At 41.3% G+C, this 25,663-nt stretch overlaps 1 protein-coding gene and 1 long non-coding RNA gene across 3 annotated transcripts in view; one reads left to right on the top strand and one right to left on the bottom strand.

Moving 5' to 3' along the window:
- The window catches only part of CSTF3 (cleavage stimulation factor subunit 3), a 35,221-nt gene that overhangs the window by 1,758 nt on the left and 7,800 nt on the right, over positions 1-25,663 (bottom strand). Inside the window, exons 4-20 of the mRNA XM_015863475.2 lie at positions 11,359-11,391; positions 10,889-10,986; positions 9,352-9,418; positions 9,220-9,254; positions 8,974-9,100; positions 7,060-7,137; positions 6,714-6,876; positions 6,100-6,209; positions 5,589-5,705; positions 4,950-5,024; positions 3,541-3,684; positions 3,347-3,449; positions 2,793-2,862; positions 1,642-1,837; positions 742-895; positions 252-346; positions 70-130 (exon numbers count right to left, since the gene is read on the bottom strand). Of these exons, the coding sequence (XP_015718961.1) occupies positions 70-130; positions 252-346; positions 742-895; positions 1,642-1,837; positions 2,793-2,862; positions 3,347-3,449; positions 3,541-3,684; positions 4,950-5,024; positions 5,589-5,705; positions 6,100-6,209; positions 6,714-6,876; positions 7,060-7,137; positions 8,974-9,100; positions 9,220-9,254; positions 9,352-9,418; positions 10,889-10,986; positions 11,359-11,391 (1,726 nt within the window). The remainder of the gene's footprint in view (positions 1-69; positions 131-251; positions 347-741; positions 896-1,641; positions 1,838-2,792; positions 2,863-3,346; positions 3,450-3,540; positions 3,685-4,949; positions 5,025-5,588; positions 5,706-6,099; positions 6,210-6,713; positions 6,877-7,059; positions 7,138-8,973; positions 9,101-9,219; positions 9,255-9,351; positions 9,419-10,888; positions 10,987-11,358; positions 11,392-25,663) is intronic.
- LOC107314343 lies at positions 2,977-25,360 on the top strand. 2 transcript variants are annotated; one of them, XR_001555368.2, is made up of 4 exons: positions 2,977-3,353; positions 10,492-10,595; positions 15,468-15,590; positions 21,468-25,360. It is a non-coding gene; the product is annotated as an uncharacterized LOC107314343 (long non-coding RNA). The 2 variants fall into 2 exon arrangements; XR_004307316.1 differs by lacking the exon at positions 21,468-25,360 and having other exon boundaries at positions 15,468-18,586.

Raw genomic sequence — 25,663 nt, 5'->3', positions numbered from 1 at the left:
ATCCATATGTGTAATGAAGTCATATGCGCACTACCACAGGCTGCAGAGTGAACAAACAACTTGACTTACTGTCTGGCAGTTTGCATCTTCTAAATATCTCCATGAGCTCATCCACTTGAACAAAGGGACCCTGATTTGTTTCAAGAAAAAAGCAAAAATCAGAATACTCAAATAGAGTTTGTATATAACGTGGTTCTGTCAAATTAGAACAACTTGTACAAATGTAAGCTTTCGGAACTCTTATAACACACCTGAAAACAAATAGGAGGTGGCAGGAGCTTCATTAGGACTACAGCTGCTGGTGGAACAGGAAATACACCTCCTGGTACAGGATGTAAACCTGGAGCTGTGGGAAAAAGGGGTATGTGAATCCAGTGCAAGACAGCAAGACTTGTATTGCTTTAACAAAGCTATTATTAGGTGCAGATAATTACTACTCTGTCACTTTTGCCTAATTACTGATTACGTATGGTTGAGTTACTGACCTAAAGTCTACGAGCAGTGCACGTAACAGGTTATTACCAACTGCCAGACACAGAATCTACTTGTACTTGTTTTCATGTGACCTTAGATTTAGGTAAAACATACACGCATGCCTTTAGCAATCCACTTAAAGCAACAGCCTAAAATTGAAGTACAAATCTGTGTGACTGTAAGAAGTCTGCGTGATTAGGTTTGCTAAGCATCCCTGTTAATACCCTGCTGCTGGGTGAACTACGGCTGCCTGAACATCTGACTTACGTGCTAAGTGTCGTGGCTGAAATGGAATCATCTGCTGGGTGTCTGGTTTGGGATATTCGGGTTTTCTGTCAACTTCATCTTTGAGAACAGGCACAATGGACGGCGCAACCACGGGGTCTGGAATTATAGCTGCCAACTTGGCACGGGAGACGTCCTGTGAAAGCCAACGAGACAGCATTGAACTTGGCATTACCACATTGTTTAAATTACAGAACAAAACATCTCTCTCGACCACTCATTTCTTCTCGCTTTGTCGTAATTACGACTACAGCTGACCATCTGGGCAAGGCTTGCATGCTGTCATCATGCATTTCAGTCCTACAGTGGGACTGTTCAGCTGGGAATGGACACGCGTGGTTTTGTTTCAGAATGGGAACATATTTAGCATTTTTGAATGGCACCATTTTTCAGTTGAGAAGATTTAGGTGAACAGGTGCAGACCGTTAAGCTTCACAATTGCCATTTCTCCCTCATTTCATTCTCTAGCTCGCTCTAGCTGGAAAATAAATGAATCATATGGCAGCTCACATGCATCAGCTCAAGTGATTCTATTGTGGTGTGTCACAAGACACAGAAACCAGCCCCTGGCCTGAATAATCTTAGGTGCACCTAAGACATACAACTCCCATCTTGTTCTCCAAAGCTCTATGGACTTGCACAGCACTCATACACCACTTAAATACATGTGGTCAGAAATGAGATGTGAGACCACCAGGCACAGGCTTCTGGCCTCGAATTTAAATTCCAAAAAGCAGCATTGACGCATTTTAACCATCATTTACTATTGGAAAAAAAGGAGGAAAATTCTACCAAGAAAAAACACCAAGTGCTAAAGAAGGAATATCTCAAGTTTGTTATGACTGAAATCAATAACAGTAAAAGGAGGCACTACCCACTCACCTTATAACCAAGAGCCTTAAGCTCACTTGCAGAGCAAGGGTACAAGTCCATGAACTTATACCTGTCTACGAGCAGAGCTGTTTCTTTACCCTCATATTCTTCCTTGAATGCTGTAAACCTCCGTTTTTCAACTTTCAGGATACTGGCGAGGTCACCAATGTTACTTTCAAAAGCTAGAAACCGAGCCCAGATTTCCCTGTAAGAGAACAGATAAACAGTTACTGAAGGAGAAAAAAATCCAAATGATAAATATATCAAGATGAGAGATTCTATTGAGGTCAATCAGGAACACGTTGCCATTTCTAGCATTTATTATTTTTGATCTATAGCATTCATTACCATCCCAATGCCTCACGTATTTTGGTGAAAGCTTTCAGTAGTGGAGAACTTTAAATACTACACACTCAGCTTATCTCTGCAATAGACCCTGTCATGCAAAGAAAAGGAACAGGTTGCCCAGTGAGGTTGTGGACACCCCATCCCCGGAGGCACTCAAGGCCAGGCTGGAGGTTGCTCTGGGCAGCCTGGTCTGGTGGCTGGTGACCCTACACACAGCAGGGGGTTGAAACCAGATGATCATCATGGTCCTTTTCAACCCAGGCCATTCTGTGATTGTATGACGAAGAAAAGGATTAACAGAGGAAGCACCTTCAGCACCTGAGGTATGGAGGTATGCTTTTATCAGTGTCAGAGGTACAGACTGCTCCTCTGCTAACAGAATTGCACTGTGACCCTGTCACATGAGGGATTTTCAGCACAGACGATGATTTAAACTCTAAATCTAATGGTTCTGAGGGACACCCTCAGCTCCCTATCCTCATCTGTCCAAAGCACCAGTGAGCAACATGTGGCATAAGCCACACCACCTACTAAAACTACTGAGTTCTCACCACGCTACAGGATTTTGCACTTTATCCTCAACAATTCCACATCTACAAGGTCTTAAAATCAACAAATGAATGAATGTCTCTGCAAGCGGGATGGGAACCTGCACAAATCAGCTCGGCTGCTATTTGGATGGCATTAAGGGAGAAAAGGAATATGTGTGGCTAATTTTGTCCCGCTGGTCTTTCTTTTTCCCTTGTTACTTTGTGCTGTTTGTACATGAAAGTGCTTTATTCAGTGCAGTGAAGCAGCTTTGGCAGACGTACCCTGATTTCTCAGGCGGGAGGCTCCCTGAAGTCAAAACACGCTCAAACAAAACTCTTGTGTTGTTGTCCTCTTTAAAAAGAGAAGGAAAAAAAAAAAAAGAGAAAGAAAGAAAAATCACTCTGAGTAAAACACATCACATTTCAGTGTGGATACTGCATTGAAGACTGACATTCTGATACCTTGATTTGTTTGTCAGTAATTGGAACAAAATCCAAACGTGGATACGATATATAGCGTATCTCAGTAACTTATTTGGGCCCTTCAGTTCATTACACCCCTTTTAAATGAGGGCAGTGTCTCTGTTGTATATTCCTCCATAGTTATTAGACCAGAAATTCTCAGTCCCCAACGAGCAGTGATGGAAAACTGAAGAAAGGCCTTGCGTTTATTCACAGAGACCTACAACAACTTCTTACATAACTACTGTCACTCTGACTTGAAATAAAACAGTCTTTATGCTTACAGGTGGCAGAAGAACAAAGATCTACCTACATTCAGCTCACAGAGGACACAGCCTACTGCTTCCTTGTGCATCTCAGTGTGTGAAGCTTACCATTAAGGTGAGACAGGTAGTCGATATATGCCAGTACGTATTCTGGAATGTCTCCGTATTTTTTCAGCCCCAGCTCAAAAATCTTAAAGGCCACAGATTTATCCTGCAAACGTTAAAAAGAAAAAGTTCCAAGCTTCAGTGAGACGCATGCTATCCCATGCTTCTTTAATAGCAAGCCGAGCACCTATACTTACCTTACTGCAGTAATACTCCATTAATGCTGCAGTGACGTAGACATGGTGGCGGGTCCGGGTGTCTTCTCTTGCCTTTTTAAATATCATTCTTCCAGATTTTATGCCTTCTGCTCGCCTTGCAAATTTCATGTATTGGATATAAACCTAGAAGGGAGCATATGAACACTAGCTGCAGTGATAACAAAGAGTGCTAGGATATGCGGTTTGTGGCTGGACCTGAAATAATCCTTACTCACAAATTACAGCTAACAGGTTGTCTAAGAAACAAACAGGACTGTCTTGTGTCTCTGTGTTGCTATGCTAAAAACGAGGCAGTATTTTCCATATACTGATTTGAAAAATGGAAAAGACCTCAGACCAATCCCCCAGAGTGACAACAGTTCATACACACATTCATACACACTTTCCTCAAGGCAGGGGAAGTAGATAAACGCGATTCCCATAAGCTTGTACCTCCTGAGAAAGAGGATTTCCTGTAGAAATAACAACTTTCCAAGAAGCAAAGACACCCACAGGGCTAAAGAACAGGCAAAAAGCCCATGGAAGCCTTTTATTCTTCATTATGGAACCCAAGACACAGGTTGTGCTGTCTGCAAATAGCTACACCTGATCAAAATGTAAAGAATGTCCTATCTAATTTCATGGGTTAATCCCGTCATTTGCATTTCTTGCTCCACTCACAATTAGATCACAAATAACTGCATTCCTCCAATGGGAGGGGCTGCTCTGTGCCTTCTCAGAGTACACATGTAAGGAAAGCTTTGTAATCTTTGCTTAATGAATAGAATACGTCAGTAAATGGATACCTTTCCTCTGGCACCAACCTGCTTAATTTTAGACCTCAGACCTTTTTATTTCTGCTTTGTCACATCTATATTACAAACTAAGTCAGTTAGGTTAGCTCTCAGCCTATTTGCTCTGTACCAGCACAGCTGGCGCTGGGAACAAAGCTGTTACAGCACAACAAAGGTAGATGCACAGCAATACACCTTGATAGCTACGTGGTGAACTACAATTTTCTTGGCAAGCTTATTTATAAACAGAATAATATATTTCTCTAAGAAAGGCAAGAGACGAAAGCGACGTGCTTTTAGTCTGTTCAGGGGAGGCAAAGGGAGATTTTAGCTGCACCAATTCTTAGGAGCTTTCTTATAAAACGTGACACCTCCATAATTTATTTGAAGAGATTGTCCAAAAGACACAGAGGATAAAAGTGTGCGTGACTTGGTGTGTCTGGATGGGTGACAGCCTGAAGTTACCAAAGCAGCTGAAATTCTAATCCAGTTTTGCCATCTCAGCACTCCACCTGCTCAGCTCTCCTTGTGACCCAAAGAACTCAGGTCAGTGTGGTGGGTGTACTCAGGTGGAGATGCAAATGTGGAAGAACCCAATACAGGAGATCATCTTACCAGAGTGGGATCGATGTCTTCAATAGCCAAGAGCCGGTTATAGATGCTGTGCACTTTCTCATACTTCATTCGACTCTAAAAGCACATAAAAGGGAAATACAGACTGCTTAGTAACACTGCTACAAACCACCTGTGGGGATGCAAAGATCAGTATGAAGTAAAGAAAAAGAGCCCATACTCAAGGCTGCCCTGAAAGCCAAGGGAGCCTTTTTCTTTAAGGCTGAAGATTTGTTTGCTGTTATGCTCCATTTCTTCCTGCAAAGACTCTCAAGGCACAATAAGTGGGCAGAATACACCCCACTGTGGATGCATTGGTCCTCATCTGATCGATGGGACGTCTCTTATCCTATTTTGTAAGTGAAGAAACTGATGCTCTGGTAAATGTAAACTACTCAGTTCATTTTTCAAACTGCTGTGAAGCTGAAGAGTTAACATTGAAGCAGAAAGACATTACGCTTTCAAAACAATTAACACTATTTTCTCCCCATTTCGCCTGCCTAGTCTCAGAATCATTGGATGAAAGTCAGAAGAATCAGTAAGTAAAATGCTCAGATTGTCTATTTGGTATGTTTCAGGAATACAACCATATCGAAGACAGATATCTGTGGGTTTTATGGCACTACTGCACTCTTTGCTCACCTCTTCATAATCTGCATACGCAAAATAGAGAAGCATATTCTTCTTTAGTAAAGTGCTGATGGCTCTCTCATAAATATTAGCAGCCTCATCGCTGAAAAGTTTAGCATTGTTCATGTCCTGTTATAAAATAAACACGACAATAGTTCAACGCCTGCAGCCCGCCCATGGATCAGCTCTTCTACACAACAAGTTCCACTGAGCGCCCTCATAAGGAGTCACTCATCTCCCCGGTACGGAAGGAATCAGAAACAAACCCCAACCTTAAACCAGACAACTCCACAGCAGGTTATTGTAATTCATATCACCCAGATTCAGGGTTGTTTTGTTGTTTTTACATTAAAATAGCTCCATATTTAAAAATACAGAATGCAACAAAACTTCAGATGCTCGAGATTTTTCATCCCCCCCCCCCCCCCCCCTTGGATATCAATTGAGAAAACATTAATAACGATACACCGTGTTAAAGCAATTAAACAAGGGAAAAATAAAAAGCTATCAGCATTCTCCTTACCCCTTTTTCAGCTAGCAGCTTACTAGATTGCTCAAGATACTGTGCAGCTTCATACCAGATATCTGGGTGGTGTCCCAGAACCAAAAGGCATTGCTCATAGGCAAACATAACTAGGAGGAAAAATGTAAGAGATATTCCTTGTGAATTATTGCAGAAATAGCACTACCTTGCACAATGACATACAGAATAGTGATTAAATTAGAAACTATTGATACTAATGGGCTTTGAATGGAATGATCACAATTGCAGTTTTTACATCATTGGAACTTGGTGAATCACAACCAGCAGCTACAACCCACCTCCTCAGAGGAGGAAGCAGAACTCATTCAGGAACACCAGCCGTAAGGTCAGGCTGTGATCTACCACCACTTTGTGACCTCTGGAGTTTGGTGGCACACGGCCATGGCACTGTACCCCCAATCTACACGTTGCTTTCAGCTTGTCTTAAGCAAGGACTAGAAATAAATAAATTCACACCATACAAGAAAGAAATAACGTGCCCAACTTCTGCTATGCCACAATCCCCAAACACTAAAACATCGTCATTTACGCTGCAGACCATCAATGGAGCTAAGAAACAGAACCCTCTGCCTCCTCCAGCAGTACCTGATTACCTCTTTTTGTGATGAGAGTTTGATCCTCCGTACGTAGAGGATTGCTCTTCTCCCACTGGATGTACTTCTTCCACATGTCCACCTGCTGAGCCTCCTGCGGGGTGTTCTGGGGGGGCACAGAGGGGGCATTGCGATCCAGCCCCTTCATGACCGTCTCGTATTCCTGGAACAGAATTGATGCTTTGAACACAGCAGAACTAAACATATTAAAAACTCATCCCGGGAAACTGATATCAATATTTCAGCATGCCAAGCTTAGTACTTTAACATGCGTATTCTGCTCAAGTAAGAAGCAGGTGTAATGGCAGCGTGAGGAATGGAAACAAAAGTCATCTGAAGTTTGTACCTTTGCTACACGTCTTGCATTCATGTAATCTCTACTCCTGTCTTCAATCATCTTCTTCGCTAAGTGAATGTTGATTCCCTGCAGGAGGGTGAAACAGAGGAGTTGGGTGTATAGGAGTTCAGTGTGGAATTGACAAATCTTATTTCATACAGAAAGAGCCTGAAGGAGGATGCAAAAGTGAGCAGGAAGGTGAAAGCTACCCTCAAACTTACACCTTACAAGGTGCTGGATTTCTCCTGATAAACATTTCACACAAAGACAAGAACTTATTTGCAAGGGAATTAATTCAATACTAAAATTCAGGTGACTTGAAACATCTCGGTACATTTTTAATCTTACCAGCATAGGAGCCTGAGCAAGTCAAAGCTCACTGCTCTGCCTCCTGCCTGTTCCTGAAGTACTGGCCGGCCATACCCATCCCTCTGCGTGACCCACAAGTGCCCAGCATGATGCCCAGCCAGACTGTTGCCTGCTGAGGGCATGGCGCTGCCCCACAGCACTGCTCACACCACTGGGGATGTGGGCCAGGCTATGGGGTCCCAGGAGTGCCTACCCCAACAGAGCAGCTCTGATAGCAGGACAAGCAACTGTCCTTTCACTCGGAGCTGGATCAGAGTCAATTTTCCTGAAGTGCTTGGCAGCATTATAAGGAAGAAACACAGTTTGAGTACTGTTCCAAAGGCATCTGAGCTGGGTACCAACACACTGTGGGAACAAGGGAAAGGCACCGTCCGGCCTCCTGCTGAGAGATCTGGGACAGCCATAGAACATAAACCCAGCAGCACCCCATGCAGCCCCATGATGCTGCTACCTGGTTGCTACCAGCTGAGCCTGTGGGCAAGTTAAGGGCCTTTACTCAAGCACGCCTTAGCTGTGGCAAACACCCAGTAACCTTTGGAGCCAGGAGCTGCACACCATCTTTCACTGGGCTGTTGCTGAGGGGATGGTTTCCCCTCAGAGTTCTCAGATGAGCAGCACTGCCTGCAGAGCCACCCTGCCCTGCCCTCCTCAACTCACCAAGAAGACACAGAAGGAACATAGGCCAGGCTATGGCCATCATTCTGAGAGCATCCCTGTGTACCAATGGAACCAGTAGGAGCAACTGGCAATAGTTTTCATTTACAGCATGGGAGGGGTAGAGGCAAAGGTTTATAGGGAGGCCATTGGCAGTGGGATGGGGATCTTCCAGCATAAAGGGCACAGCGCTTGGTGCTTCCCAAGTGGCTGCAGTGAGTGTAGCACTGGGCTGCTGCAGGACACGCTCAGGGCTATGGGTGCCTCCTGCCAGCTGAGCATGGTGGCCCTCCTGTCACCAGACACTGGTGTAGTCAGAAACAAGGAAAAACAGCCCCTTCTTCCCTCTACAGTATGTGGCTGACCTGTGGTGTGCCAGCATCAGCAGCACCGGGTGCAATACGGGACGTGGGTGTGTGCTGTAGGAATGTGCCTGCTCAGCAGCACTGAGCACAGAGGCATCTGCTCCCAATTCTGCACCCCCACCTGTGTGACCAGGGCAGGTTAACAGGCCGTTACCAGAAGTGTTCATGAATACTACAGAGGTGCAGCCTCCAGGTCATTGAGCTGAGCACAGTGAGGACACTGCTGGTGGCAGCGGGACAGCAGGCTCACCTGAGTCAATGCTGTAATGGCTTCAGGTGAAGGATGGTGAAGAGCATTTTGTATGTACCTGAGAATGTGCAACTTAATACTGCAGAGGAACTCCAAACTATCACACAGCCACTCGACAGTAAACCTGTGTCCATGGTCTGACCACCCTTATGGTACAGAAATGCCTCTTTGCAGAGTACTTGTCATCTCTTACACCTAATTTAGCTGGCCCAGTTTTGGGCACCGTACTTGATTATAAAATTATTATGTTTTTAAGTCACAAACAAGTGTTAAGCTTTTGATTACCTCTTCGTATTTGTTATAATCTCTCCAGAGCTGTTCTATGTTAATCATTGGATTCACACATCCACGCTGGTACACCCTACGGACAGCTGTTATCCTCTGGTTTTCTGCATAAGATCCTACAGCTTCTCTAAATAACGGGGAGAGAGATTAATGTCAGCTGTAACAGACCATAGCCAGTATGAATGTCAACATATTAACTTACCAACAACAACAACAACGAAGAAACAAATCTTTCAAGGTACTTACACGCCCTTCAAAAAATTGATGTAATCCACCCAGATCTATGCAAGAAAAAGATATCACATAGAATGAAATCAGTTGTTAACTGTACTTGATATCAACTTAGAAATAAGATGTGTTTTCATAGAAGAAACATACCTGGTATGACATGATTTCCATGCCAATCTTATCCAGAGCAAAATCATATGCCTGAGCCATTTTTTCTCTGAGGAAAAGAACAGACCACAAAGACCAATTCTTCAGTATTTTAAACAACTCTTTATTCTGCATTTTTTTGTGCAACAAAGTCTAAGCAAAACTTGAGGAACGAAAAGCATCGCCCACCAGGTGAGAGCAAAACTTTGCATGGGGACATCTTTCAATTCTGCATTTGGATTTTTGTTTANAGAAAGTTGTTGGCATTTATTGGTGGCAATGCAGCATATTAACAGTCTCCAAGACCCTCCCCCTCCAAACTGCAGAAGGAAGTGAAGATAGAAGATAACTGCTGCCTACAGGTTCCTAGAAGGCAACTGTACTCATTGCTTCCTTTTCTCTCACAATAACTCCCAAACCTTGTACTTCTCTACCAACATCAAACCCAGGGCAATGAGGAGTAGCTCCACATGTGGAAACCCAGCCAGAATCTTCCATGACATCTCCCACCCACCTCAAAATCAAAGCGGTTTTCCCCACATTGAAGGCGTTCAGAGCATTTTTTCCCTGCCCAAATTCCAATTAGAAAATAGCTTTTACTCTTCCACTATATTTTGCTCCCTTTCCTCAAATATTTTTTGTTATTTCCCCACTTTGTGTTATCATCACATGTTATCACTTTATGTTATCATTATTTTCCATGTTATCAGGACAATTAAAGGACAGTTAAATGGGAAAATAGATCCGGGGTGGAAGGGGAAAATACTTGTTTAAAATTATTTCAGAACAGGCTTCTAAATGTTAAAAAATCTATTTATTCTCATTAGTGGGTCAGTGAGCATCTGGACCATTGTAGGATCACGATTGTAGGATTATTGTATATAATATACACGATTGTAGGGATTATGGTGGGCTGGGAGAGAAACAGTTCCTAGAGTGCTGAAAGGTTCTGATACTTCTTGAAAGCTCAAGCAGGAAGAATAGTGTTGGACTGTCCAGGGGATAATAAATGAGCAAAGAATAAGAGATGAAAATTAACAGACCCCCAGATTTTGACACCTTGATTTCTTTTTAAATGCTCATTAGAGCATTACTTCCCAAGCTTACTCTAATCAATTATTCATTTCTACTATTCAAACGTAGCACCTCAACTGGAAGCAATGTGCAACGCTGTGGAGACCCTAAACAGGGCAGAGAAGAAGGGGGAGCACAGAGAAGACCATGACTGAGGAAGAGGCGTATTTCAGGTTAGCCCAAGCACCAATCTTAGGTGCAGGGGGATGCACGGCTGCCCCAGCTGCTGTCCCACCTCTCCCCCCAGACCCATACCGAGAAGTAATTTCACTCAGCAATCTCAATTCAAGACACTTTAAAGAAGGTGTTTCCAAAATGCAGATTATCCATCATTACCCACAAACCCCACTCTACCACCAAGTCTCCCGGCAGGTTTGGCACACACAGGCTTCCCCCACCCCCCTCATTCAAAATTAAGTGAAGATTCATATAACACGAATAATTCAGAGCAACGCTGTCAACTTACTTGTAACTAGGCAGCTTCCCCTTGGTTTCACGTACATAGGAAAGGTAACATTTCCATAAATCAATGTGTAAAACCTTCATAAGGCATCGCTGAAATAACTGTTCAATACATCAAGAAGACGTGATCAGGATTCCAAAAAATATTAAGCTTCTACTTTTAACACTATGCACTATGAAATAAAGCCTTTCCTTTTATAATTGAAATCTGTATTAAACAATACGGCAAACTACTCGTCCTTTGACAAAAGCACCTTTATGCTACGCAAAGAAACTGGAGAGAATTAAGCAGAGATTCCTCTGCTAACTTACTAATTAGTTTGCTTACAACAAAGTCTATGCTACTGATACTTCTTATCTGTATTAGGCAACAGCACATTCAATGGCAGCTCTCCTCCTTTTCAATCTGCGTTAGCCGAATCGGAACCCATTTGTTCTTGCTATAGTTATATGGTGTATATGAACAGGACTCACCTTTTCCACTTTGTCATAATTTTTTGCTTTAATCTACAGGGAAGCAGAAAAAAACAAATCACTTAGAAACTATTTCAGAACGGCAGGAATATATTCTGCATACAGTACTAAGCATTCCAGTTTGGCTGTCAAAACTAATTAATTTCTACCGTTACATTATATTGCAAAAACACAATTAAGTACATAAAAAATAGGTACCTAGCTTGGCTTTTTCAGAACGTTCTTGTATTTAATGTTTGACATCCATTAGGGCCAAAATCCAGGTGTGAGTAGGCAAAGCTGCTTTCCTGTGCCCAGCTGTGGACACTCAGATGCAACCCCTTATTTTGGGGGACTTTGTTGTCTGAAGTGCACATACTGACTTAGGTACCAAAGCCTCCAGAATGAGATTTAGTAAAGGCCCATTAAAATACCATATTTACTTGAAGTAAGAGCTTAACTCATTTTATATTTGAATGCTTATTTCTCCAAGTGAACCAAAGCCCTCACATCTTAGCACTAAGGCAGATGATACCAAACAGGGCACAGGCCAAGACAGCCCCTAAGGAGCAGACTTCACTGCACACAGGACACAGGGAAGTGTGAGACACATGGGGAGCACACCCACACACAGCTCTCCATGTGCCTGTATTAGATCCAGTTTTGCCAATGGGCACTCTGTGCACACTCTAAGGAAACAAGAAAATCCACACAGCCTATAAAAGACACTTAATCTGCTTTGAAAGAAAGATCCCTTCACAAAATGAGGACTTCCTATGTTGCACTGCATATCTTTAAACACCAAAATGCCCTTTATATTCCATTGCCCCTTGCTTACTCTGGTGGGCAGCAGGAAGACAGTGGCCTCTGGCAGCCTCCCATTCTCCTGCACCATAGGATTAAGCTACTGCGATATGATTTGCATTGTAAAACATAAGAGGAATTGTAATGGGAGCTTTAGGAAACATGGACAACAGGAGGCCTACAGCCAATATCTGCAGCACAGCACAACACAGATCCTGCCTGGGCTGATGCCTCCTCAGCTTCTCTGCTCTCTTGCTGGAGCCCTGGATCCCCAGACCCCTCAGCACCAGTTCCCCACATCTCTCACTCTTGAACAAGATCAACTAAAAAAGAGGGAATTGAAGAGATTCTTGCTGACCTCGTGCCAGCAGCACTTTCAAACCAGAGCAGCATCTTGTCTGGGTTTGAATGATTTCACCAAGGCCCAGCTCGCAGGGATTTAAACCTCATTACCTCACACAGGTCTCACACACTTTTTCTGCAAGCTATTTGGCTTTGCGGTAGCTGATTATAGCAGTGACAGACTACATTGCTCTGCAATAGCATGACTTGAAGTCAGGAGGTGAGTTAATGGGCATCCACACACAGGCACACGTCTCATTTCTGCCTTCTCACAGCTTCTTGTGAGAACAGCACCACACTTTGGACTGACCTCAGCAACTTTAAGGCACCAGATAAGCACAGAGCAACCCCACTCCATTGTTTGCCAAAGCATTTCATTAGCACGTGGCAGCACCATCACCGAGCACCACGAGATGGAGCAGAAGGAAAACCTGCCAACCAGATCACGCCAGCATCCACAGAACTGACACCTCAAGACCTTGGAAATGTTTTGCAACAAAACATTCAGTGTTCTCTACTTGTGTGTGAGTCAAAGAACAAAGCATTTTCCACATGGGTTACCTGATATATGAAAAGCTATTCCCCCCGCCTTGGACTTCAAGCCAGTGTTAGATATTTGTTACTCATTTCCGAATGCACTCCGTACTTCCCAACTAAGTACTTCATAAAATTTCAAGGGGAAAATTCCATCCGTAAATGACATCATGCTTCAATATTTTGAGACTTACGAAGGTGTATGCACCATGTAAAGCTGAGGAAAGCAGGATGCTTTGGTCATCTGGAGACTTAAGACCATTTGCAGCCACCTAACAACACATCACACAAGACTAAACACGTTTGCTGGTTTTATTTAACCTTCTTAATGCTTCATGGCTTTCACCAAGCTCCTAAGAAATGAAGAGTAGCATGTGGTCCTTATGGGCCAGCACAGCTTCTGCCACAGCACTCATTTTCTACAGACCTTGGGCTATTTCTGTATTTCAAATCCCCGCCCTTTTCCAGCGCCTATTCTCTGAAGCAAATATTGATATTCTCAAGCAGAAGACGCAATGTCCCCTTGCTGCTGGTCTCCAGCTGAACTTGCAGTTTCTATACTTCTATTATATTTACAGTCAAAGACAAGAAACCCAGCTACTTCCAAATCTGGGAACTGAAAACAGACGTTGCAGAATCACAGACTGGCTGTGGTTAGGAGGGAGCTCTGGAGATCACCTGGTCCTCCTGCCCTGCTCAGCAGGGACACCCCATGCAGGTTGCCCATGACCACATCCAGAGGCTTCTGAGTATCTCTAAACACATTGTCCACCTTAGTTTACACCTTAGTTTGAATTTCACACACAGACGGACCTTTAGGACTACGACTTACCTCTAGTTCCTTACAAAAAATAATGGCCTCTTAGTTCTGCAGTGAGGACTCTGCTCATATTAATCGTTTGGAAAACAAACTATTGGGCACCACTGCCAAAATCCCAGCCAGAGGCTGCACAGAAAGGATATGTCATCACAACCAGCCTTAAAACACAATTCTGTGCATAACTGCGTTAGATGATTTTTTAGTAGGTGAGCAGTTCTCAATTACAGACACCCATTAACTCAGCACCTCATTTCTGATGTCACACACGTTTCTCTTTTCTCAGTCTGGATTAGGAAAATGAAGAAGCAACTTCTCAAGCATTTTTTCTCTTCCTTCACACCTACTTCGTTCTACAGCTGTCCTTCCAATTTAATTCTTTGTGTTTTTAGTGCCCTTTGAAACAATTCTCATTCCTTCAGGCCCTGGACGTACTTTCAGATTTCCATTCGTGCTTCAATACTAAACTCAACTCATGTTCTTAACTGCACTGTTTGCAGTCATGCCATAATTTAGGAGCTGCAAATGAAATCCTGACCAAGAGAAAGACAGGCCTACGTTATCACTACAGTTACTTCTATTTAAGATTTCTAAGAGAAACACTGATTCATAATTCCTTCTTGCTCAGCCCATTTCCCCCCCTTCTCCTTATCATCTTTTGCATTTAACAGCTTCATATGGTCATTCTGCAATCCTACCCATTACAGTCAGGTGAAGTCACTGAGTATCATCCACATTGCTCTCCATGTTCTAAAACCTGCCCATAAAACTCCAGAAGCCAACTGACATACACAGCTTAACTAGCAGAGCCACGACCTCGTACCTGCATGAGTTTCATACTGTCTGCTCAGCAACACTCGAGAAAACAAGGACTTGCCTTATGTGTTTCAGTAACAGCAGCTAACCTGATGCTTCTAATCAACATAATGTGAGCCAATGCAGTGTTCTTTCCTAGTTTGGTCTGTATTTTACTCTAGGCCACTTTCATTCTCAGAAGGTTAACATGAACAGATCTATCAGTCTCCTTATAATGCATTCAGCTCCTCATGGAGCAGCAGTGCTTTTTTTTCACCTAGGTTGCATTCTACAAATTGATAGGGCTCAATGACAAAACGTCCCGAGATAAAGACCCAGTGCCTTATCTATTGGCTGGATCATTGAAGTTATAAAGTTGAATTACATAGTAAGCATAAAACCAACATATTTGGCCCACAGACCACATGATCAAGTTAATATTGGAAAATAGAGATCACACACAAGTAAAGCACTGCATTAACTAACGCAGGCAGCTGCCTTGATCAAAATCCGTTGTACATCTTAGACAAACAGAAGGAATTTCTCCACTTTCTCCTTTCTGAGAATACACACTGTTATGAAAAGTGACATATAGTGTTCAAAAAGGGAATGTCTCTATTTGAAGTCAATTAATGATCATAATGCTTAGCACACAGACAACGCCTTTCTAGTGTATTCATGCTCTCCCTCCACTTAAACTCAGTGCTATGAAAGCTTTTCATGTGGTTCCCCTTCTCCCTCCCTCCTTACACCTCAACTAAGGTGTTCTTAAAAACGGTCCATGCAGCTGTTGTAAGATTAAAGCCTATTTAAGCCAATTGTATAACTGTCTTTACAGATTCATTGCCCCGCTCCTACTTGATATTCATCAGCACTGGATTAGCAGAGAAGGGCTGCTCTGACTTCCAGCTTCAGTCAAATGAAAACATCGTGTTCTAACAGACATTCAACCCACAGCCAGGTAGGTGCACATACAGTTTATTTCATAAGGAAGATGAGGTGCGAAAGCCCATTATAAAAGCAGGACAGACACTTGTGGCCCACACAGTCTGGCAAAACAGACAGATAAAATACAACTGACATCACAGCTTCCACTGATCACAGAGAACAAATACCAGACGCTGGTGACATATATTCAAGCTAAACGTGCTGCCCACACAAGAATAGAATGAAACACCTTCTAAGGTATTTCAAATCCAAACTTGATGGTAAGTTTAAATGGTGTAATCTGTAGTTTGCCCATAGACAAGAACGGCATGAATCAAAATAGATACAAATAGGCACAAGCATTAATGCATGTTTTTACAGAGAATCCACTTAAAAGACTTACATAATCAGCTGACACAAAATCTTTGCTGAGGGAAGCCGAAGGACTTATTAGAATGAGCTGACTGCAAGCCAACAACTCAGCTTCTGAATGTAAGGCTACCTACAGCAGAAGCCCTACACACAGAAACTACATTATTCAGCTCACAGAACTCTTCAGTATGTCTTGATCCAGTAGAACTGAAAGGAATATTTGCACGGATAAATGCCTTGACTAATCAAAGAAAGGTTAATCTTGACTCCTAGGCTAGAACAAAAAACCTGCTTACTGATCAGCAAAGGAGGTGCTACTTTTATGTACACCAGTACAGAACAAAGAAATACAAGTGGGCCAGACAGCCCTCTGAAGTTTCATATCAGTAATGAAATGTTAGGTATTAATCCTCTACTTTTTGTTGTTTTCCCACAATGAAAAATGAGGTTACTTCTCCACCCTGGCACCAAGGGGTGGCCATACATTAGTGGACATACTCTACTAAGCTGCTGTTTAAGACAGCAGAAACACAGTCAGTTCGATATTCCTACCCCTCAAACTGAGCAGACAGATGCATTGCTATATTGATAAAGACTTGATAGAAAATGCTTTCAGGTTGGATTTGCATTAAAGAATACAAAATATCTGCCAGTTTCAAGCACTGAATTAAAAAAATAGTATAAAATGTCAGTTGACTTCTTGCATCTAATTTACAGATGCTTAAATGAAACCATGGTAGGTTCTCCTTTGTTTTATTTGGCTGGTTTAAACTGAGATGGCAGGAATGGCATCTGATCTCACCTAAGCATACAGAGCCACAGAAACACCAAAGTACCAGCATCTGTAGAGGTGACATGTAATGAACACGGTAGCTTAAGCAATCACCCTTATCACTGGCAGAAGATATTTGACTAAGTAAAATACAGGGCACCTCAACAAAAACATAAGGTAAACTATCCAAACTGAGAAGGCAGAGCTCAAATGCAGGCATAGTTCTAAGAGAAGGAGGTGAATTTCCTCTCACTCAAACCTTAGTGTCACAGAAGATGGCACTTGCAATTATTTTTAGTGTATATATCATGGATGTCTGTGGATCAGCTGACACTTGAGCAGAAAACTCGCTGTGAGTATAGATTGTAGCAGAAAACTACTTGCATAGCTTAAAAAAAAAACAGGATTTAGGCAGCAAACAACCCTGCAGACTGATTGGATTTCTACAACTCCTGCAAAATGAGCAATAACATCACAGTACCTTCCTGGTGGGAAAATGAACTTAAGGAACATCAAAACTAAGAGAAAAGAAACTTACCTCCATCTGCTCTTAGTGCAATAAATACTTCTGCTCAATTAAACTGCCCATCAACTTTACTGTCCCACACTACTTCCTTCTTAACAGCTGCTTCTAACACAGAAAAAACGTGGTATCATTTTATAACACTAACCCTGTCAGATTTACAAGAAATGCAAAGCATAAAACAGCATTTAGTTATAGCTAAACGTTGGAGAAAAAGAATTTCAACCTTCCTCAGCCAACGCTACAATCGGTTTCTTGCTCTCGTTTGCCACCATTGGAATTCTACCAAGGGCAAACACAGTGGGATACTCTAAGACTTCAAACAACTACTCATACTGCCCATCTCATGTATTCTTGTGCTGCATTTCAGTGTTTAAACACACTAATAGCATTTCATAGTATTTCCCTGAGGAACACCAGCCAGGCGGTGGCAATAACCAACACTTACCAGGACCTCAATGCCTTTCCTTGTTTCGGAAGGGACCAGGGACACACTTTAAAATGTGTTGGTTTGCATCCATGCATTCTTTCAGTTAACTAGAGAACAAAAAGTTGCCTGTTGGGAACCAAAGTACAGGGCACTTATATAACAAAAGAGCAGCTAGTAAGACTGGCACGTATTTGTACTTGTGAAGATTCATGCCAGTATAAGAACAGTCCATTTGAAACTTGACATTCTGTCGTACAAATTGTACTTTCTTTCCATTACTTTGTATATAATTTGCTCAAGAAAGGTTAACCTGAATCCTGAACCATTTGTACCACACACTGCATAGCACAGGCTGCTAACTGCGCACCAATTCCAAATACAACACGATTAGTCTCCCCAGCAGCCACGCAGATGCAGGAGCATAATTAAATGCTGTTAAGAGCACTAGACTTCTGCAATATGGAGGATGTAGGTAGGTTTGTCACGGATTAGTTTGGGAATTAAAATATTACTAATATATTATTCAATTTCAGTGCAGTCTTCCCTCCCCTCCCCCCGGCTTCTGACCCATTGGAAACAGAAGTGTGCTTCTTGAATTCCAATTAAACCTCAATTGTCCAATGACAGCTTCTTCATAAGGATTCTTGGGACTTCCTTGTCACCTGCAGGGTGTGCTGTAAGGGCACACTGTGTGACACTTCCTATTGCAATAAGTGATAGAGGTCACAATTGTTAGAGCAAATACGCTTCTAACTCTCCTCACTAAAAGCACAGCAAAACGTTCTTTTGATAAACAGGGAGAGGAAGAGGAAGGATAACGCTCAGCTGCAATTTCAAGACCAAAAAAGTAAAGCAGAAAAAGCAGCTCAATTTTTCCCACTCATTTCCATAGCGCACCAAGTCATGCGGTCACACTCCATGTCTGGAGTTGCATAACATATAAAACACTGACTAAGTATATTCAACTTTTTATTTTTAAGTAACAGATCCAACAGACTTTAAAGCATGTACCAGTTCCTTTCTGGTTTCACGCTTATTTCTTGTTTTCTGTTTCACAAGCTAATGCAAACCATAGGGGATATGAAGAGAGCAAACTGTCCCCATTACTAAATCTTATGAAGTCATATTATAAAAACCAAACAAGGTAAGATGGCTGATCCATCACCACACAACTGAACTTATAAAATCAGCTGATTCAGAGGAAAGTTTGAATTAATTCATCATGTTAAAGCCTATACAAATTAGATATACCCATAAGCTCCATAAGTGCCCCGCTGAAGCACAGCAAGGGTGAAAGCTTAAAATCAGCACAATCCCCCATCAACTCTAGCTTTCCTCCCTTTGGTGAAAGCTGAGCATGTTTCAGCTGTGAAGGTTTTCAGCCTGGCTGCAAAGCCTTTGGTTATGGGATCTACTACAGCCCATTTCTTATTCTGTGAGCAGTAACGTACTCACCAGAATGTGTGAAAACTAGTATTAGCGTGTGGGTCAGAGGACTTACTGCAGTGTACTTCCAAGAGAACAGACCTAAAGCCCAGTACAGTGCTCACACTTTGGGTTAGAAGTGGGCCCTTTTGGTCAGTCTCGTATCTAAATGCACTAAGACTGATCTATCAGTATTATTAAGAACTGTCCACAAACTAAATAAGAACATCTTTCTAATCAAAACGCCCACCCTCAGACTGAGATATTTCCAACAGCACAGTTCCAATGATCTCTGCAAACATTCCCATTGTAATAACATCTGTTATTACAAAATGACAATTAAACCTCAATGTGAATCAGATTCTAATCACTTCAAGAGCTTAAGGAGAAAAAACAACGCACGCTCCAAGAACATGTACTAAGAGCACACAGGAACGTGGCAATTAATGACTTGCCTTCACAGAAGTTGACAGTTATGAGAAGCCACTACATTTCATTGCGGCAGTGACTCAAAGCCTTTTCACAGCCTGCAAAGACATTCTGAAACAAATAAAAGACAAGCACTATCTTAGGCCACACCATTATGAGATAAGGTTTTACAGAGAGTGTTCTCACAGCCATTGGGCTTCTCAAAATCCAAAGACAGACCGACAGGTAACTCAGCCAGCTGACTGCTGGAAGAGCTGCAGGAAGGAAAGCAGAATTATGATAGACTACTTCAAATGACGCTTCCTTCATCAATTAAGATGAAAATAACCCATCTGTAGCTAACACGGTCCATAGGAAAGCTCCGTATTTACTGTAGGTTCTTTTGGGTTGACGTAAGAAAACAGCCAAAGTTTGTGCCTGACCTGACATGCACACTGCCCCCGCAGCCCAAAAACATGAGTGGAAGAATAAGCACGACCTCAAAAAGAAAGAAGGCACACAATAAGAAAAGTTTTCACCGTCTTCATTGCATTTAAAAGTGAGATTTCAAAAGTGTTGTGAAAAAGTGTTTTTATATAACTAGTATTGCTGATAAAGATGTTTCCATCACCCCAACTTGAAAGAATACGACAGAACAGGAAGCAGTCCATGTTTATTCACGTGAGAACAGCAACACACTACGTATAGCAGAGGGTTCATAGTCATCTCTTCATCAGGTATCGCTCCCTCCTCAGATATTAAAACTCCTAACACTTCCCCCATTATGTTATTTTCGTGTTCAAATACAGAAATATTGTAAATAAAAAACTCCCTACTACTGGACCACATGTCATCTGAAACTACAGATATCAGCTATGTGTGTAGCTTTGACATTACTTACATAACTTGTAGGACCACGGCAACTAAGCAAGGTATACGTGCCTGTAATTACATTTTGAATAGAAAAGACAGAAAAGAAGCTGCATGTGATTTCTAGTACGAGTCTACAATAATCACACAGACAGAACAACATTTATTAACAGGAATGGAACAAGTCCACACACGGATAAGAAAAGATCATAAATACAGTTGTAAAAAAGTCTCAGACTGAAGTAGTCAAGAACGTGCAATATGGATGTTTGCACAGAGCACCTGTACAACAGTTCCTCAGAATTGGAAGTTTACGATAAGAAACGTAGTAAAATAGTGGAGGCAGAGAGCTGGAAGGGGGTGGCACGGCTTATAATGCGTATATCTTCCATTAAGAAGTTCACTAAGATTGGCTAGGGATATATACAATCCTTTCAATTTCAAGTACCACTAAAAAACCTCAGCCAAGAAATCTATTTTACTTTGACTTCTGATCGCTCCAACTTCATCCTGACAGAGGTCAGTTCCCATTTATCCCCAAGGAGAAGTATATTGATACGCATAAGTAACAACATTTTTTTCTGAACTTGGAAACAAATTAAAGCAAAATGGGGGAAGAAAAAGCTTTGAAGAAACACAAACATTTTAAACGAAAACAATCATTTTTCTAAATGGTTTTATTTACATTTTTCATATACAAGTACGTTAAATGATACATTCTGACTAGTATCCACACCAGTGCGAATTACACGAATTAAAGATACTGATGTATTGCATATGATGAAATGCAAAACAAATCAACCCTAAGCCTTGGTCCCACCGTCTGAACCATCATACAGCATCTTGTTTTCTTACTCATCTAAAATTCCAAGTGTTCATATCAGATAGAAGTTATCTGAACAAATAAATCTAGTTTCATTTCTTTAGAACATGCAGTAACACAGGAGTCTTATTTGGAAGAAAAAAAAAAGTGCAGAACAAAAAGTACATACCAACAGCCAAACACTTGACATGCATGCTACTAGCGTTGTATTTATTGGTTCTAGTTGGGGGTGGGGGATATTTGTCAGAACTGTTTTGTGCTTCTGATTTTTTAAATCTTTAATTATAGCAACCTTTCGACATCTACTAACCACAGTTCAAAGTGACCAAGATATCATAAGGTATGTTCAACAACAGAAAAGGTAAGAAAGTGTGGTGTGAACTGGTCTGAAGCGTTCAGGACAATTACAGATTAAAGTTTCCCCGTAACCTGACAGGAACTAAAAATTCATAGAAAGCATTGCAAGTATGTGAACATGGTTTAATAAGTGTGCTTTGAAAAGATCTGTGATTTCACAAGGAAAACTCGAGGTAAAAAAGACAACAGTGTCAAATGCTTGTTGAGAAACTACTGAAATACCTACAGCACCAGTGAAGTGAAAGCGAAAGGCATTATCAGATCTTTCTGCATCTAAAAGATGGGTCAAACAGTCAAAGAGACAGAAGAAACAGCAATAGACAGCTGGGCCTACAGAATCATAGGGTGTATTTATAACAGAATTTATTGTTATTATTTACATTTGTGCAGCACCTTTTAGCCAGATGCCAAAAGCACTTTAATCGTGTATAATAAGCCTCACAACAACCCTGTGAGGTAGGTAGATATTGCTGTTTTAATCATGGTAAAACCAGTTAAATAACTTACCCAGGAAGTCAGAGCAAATCAGCAGAGCAGGCTAGCATCCAGATCATGGGAGCTATAAGTTTAACATTACAGCACATATGGGAGACTTATGTGACCCTTGTTAAAACCGTGAAAGAGGCACTGAGATGTGAATTGATTCAAGTTTTCTGTAATTAGGTTTTTATGGAAAGGTATCAAGAGAAAAATGTGCTTTGAGCAACTAGAGAAAACAGCCTGAGTATCAAGAGTAACATCACTGCTCTAATTCCTCCATTGTAGGAGATGCTAAATACAGTAGCAGGCTAACTACTTTTACTTGCCAAAGTGTATAAAAATAGACTACTTGGTTTAATCCACTAAAACAAACTATTCTCACAAGTGTTACAGGCTATGACCTCTAAACACTGTGGGCTGGCAGACTTTTTATCCAGCTCTCCTATTTCTGATATTTAAATAAGCAGATGCAGGACACAGAAGTGATAAGAAATAGTCTCAGAACCAAAATTTCTTTTTGACCAACTTGAACTGATAATATCATAGCTTCTATGAGCAAACTGTCAAAGCACACCTTCCCCAGTTCATCTCCAAGTCTGACTGTCTGCCAAACAGACATAAGAGAGAACAGAGTACTTAAGTCAGAGCTTGCCATATCAAATGGAAACACAAAGTATTCAGTTACTTCAGCAAGGTCTGTGTACATCGATGGCAATAATTCAGATGATATACTAAGTGCTGAGTACTGCTTTACAACCCGTTTCACTAGGAAACCAAGCCACATGGAAAAAGAAAGAAGACAGCAAGTAACAAACACTGTCATAAAAAGAAGTAACCACAGCAGTAAGGTCTGCACTTAGAAGTTTAGTATCACATAATAAACTAGCATATGCAAGGCAAGGTTTTGTTCACGTGGCTTACAAACAGCAATTTCTACCCAAAGGGTTGGGAGCAACTAAAAAGATCACATTCCTCAAGACAGGCTAAAAGGGAAATTTAGAGATTTCTAAAAATTTTGTAGAGAAAATATGCTAAAGGGCTCCATTTTTTTTTCCCCACAAGGCCACAATCATAACCTTCACCTAGCACCCAGTAATAGAACATCACTATGTAATGGTATTTATCTCAGGCTTAGGTAGTTCGGTGGACAAAACTCTCCAGTTAAAGACAACACGCTGGGAAACAGCTCCCACTTTCCTCTCTCCTTTTCTCTGTGACGCAAAGAGGAACTAAGTTATCATGTTCAAGAGGAAAGCGATACGTTTGTTTTGACACCAGGAAAGATGTAGCTCACAGATAACTGAAGATTTAGCGATTTCCAGATTTAAATAGCCACGACAGTAAAAGCCAATTAAAAGCAATGCTAAACAAAGATGTATCACAAGCCAACTTTCCCAGCTCAAGGCTGCAAAGAGAATACGTATTCAAGGGAAACTTGACAGCAGAAAACTAAGATTCCCAAGGAAATACAGCTCTGGGGAAGAACACTCCCTGTATATTTTAAAGCTGCAATTAAAGAAGCATCCAGATAATTTCTCCAGCTATCTCCAGCGAACTTACAAAGTTTAATTTACATTCACACCATTAAAAGAATGCTTGAGAAAATACATTGTTCTATATTTACTTCAACAGTACTGGACATACACAGCTTTAACGCTGAAAACAGCGCACAATTATGGGATTCCCCTCCCCCTTGAAGAGAAGAATTTGGAAATAGGAAGTTATTTCATCTTAAAGCTATAAATGGTTGGATATATGGAGAAAGGCAGCTATAAGCATGTTGCTTATCAGTTACATCAGTAACTCTGAGTTCTGAGAGAAGTTACTAGAACCACTACAGTTGAAAACTGAAGTTTTAACTGGAGTTCAACAAAAATCTCCTCATTAGTTAAGTTTCTGAACAGTAACTTCTTCCATTTCTTTCAGACTGAGCCCTTTCCAAGTGCAACCTTTACCAAAACTCCGCCGGTCACTTTCATCCATTTTTTTTCCTTTGTAACAGAATAATATATTCTATTTTTCTTATATTTTGAGTGTAGTTGTAGACAGATACACATGCACACAAGCATGAGGCAGTGATCTTAATGCCAACTGCCTCTTGCTCAAGTTTACCTTGTTTTATGTGGTTAACACATGAGCTGGATAGAAGCTTATCTTCATTCCTTGAAGGAGCACTTAAGAATTATATCCTGGACCACTTAAGCCTTGTCACCATTTGTATCTGAACACAGTACTGATTATAAATTAGTTAGAATGACTAATGGTAATGTCTGCCCTTCAGTCTCAGATTGTGGTTCAAGACAATGACTCAGAGAAGAAACCTCATACTGGTAACAGTACTTTCTGATGAAAGATTTACAATGTAGCATGGACTTTCTGAGGTGGTCTTATTCACCTCTTAGTCTTAAATCCCACAGAAATCAGGTAAAGTTTCATGTAATCCTCAAACTAAGTTAAGATTCTAAAGGCTAAACTCCGTAGCAAATTATGCAGGGTACAAGAGGCTAACAGATAAAGATGTAGGGCCCTAAAAGGAGAAATCCACATCTGGATGTGTTAGTGCATTCATAATCTCCCAAATATGTCCAGTCACCGACACCCCACTAAGCACAGACGACTAGAAACAAAATAGTGCAAGTTCAAGGGTATTTCATTAGGTACATCCATCATTTAGGTTGCACTACTACATCTGGCTATAAACTGTAACGTACAACTTTGTTACATTCCCATAACCCCAATTTGATTTCAGAAGCTTCAAAAATGTACTGCCAGGATACACTCGGATATGTAATTTAATGTGAAATAAGACAGGACACCTATACCATGCAGTTTTGCCACTCATCGCCGATTACCAATCTTCATGTGAAACAGAATAAATACCTCAGTTTTTAATCTAGGAAACCCAGGACCCCACCACTACAGTGTAGCAGGTAGAAGACTTGACACAAGAGAAATGTGCAGCTAAAAGATGCCCATAAAAAGTATGTGTATTGGTAAAAAATAAAAACTATATATATATCAGTTACAGGAAACTAAAAAAATAGCCACATTAGAGTGGATTTTGCAGCACATGGCTCTGTTCACACGCTCAGTGCACTCAGAGGGAACACAAATGCTGCTGTTTTACATAAGTAAATAATCCCAACTTTGCTGGGGTCTCTAGAAGCTCATGAGTTGTACTAACACATTTTCCCATCCATTCCAGAACTCAGCATCCATCCCACACCCTCCCTGAACACGTGACTCACAGAAATAGTCAGTTCTCTCTGGAAGAAAAGATGTTAAAAGATCCAAGCATCCACAGAAAGCCATTCAAATAAGTTTGTACGTATGAATAAAAAAAAGTCCTCTAAATAAATGACACGGGAGGCAATAAATTGACACGACAAGTAAAGAAAAGGCTAAAGCACTCCAATACCATTGAAACTGTTTTAATGTTGTTGCAATTCCATAATGCAACAATCATCAACTCAGAAAAGACCCAAATACTTTAGAATTCATTTTAATTACTCCTTTGTACCTATTTTACAAAATAAATGCAAGGTATACTTAAAACCCCACCTTCCCCTAGGTTTTATGTGCCTGTCCTTATTTATGCATATGAGAGTGTAAACTTAAATCCCCACTAAATGTTCTATAAGAAAGAA

Source organism: Coturnix japonica, chromosome 5 (assembly GCF_001577835.2).
Source record: "Coturnix japonica isolate 7356 chromosome 5, Coturnix japonica 2.1, whole genome shotgun sequence".
Lineage (NCBI taxonomy): Eukaryota > Metazoa > Chordata > Aves > Galliformes > Phasianidae > Coturnix > Coturnix japonica.
Note: the sequence above shows the minus strand (reverse complement) of the source record. Positions and strands in the feature narration are given on the sequence as shown.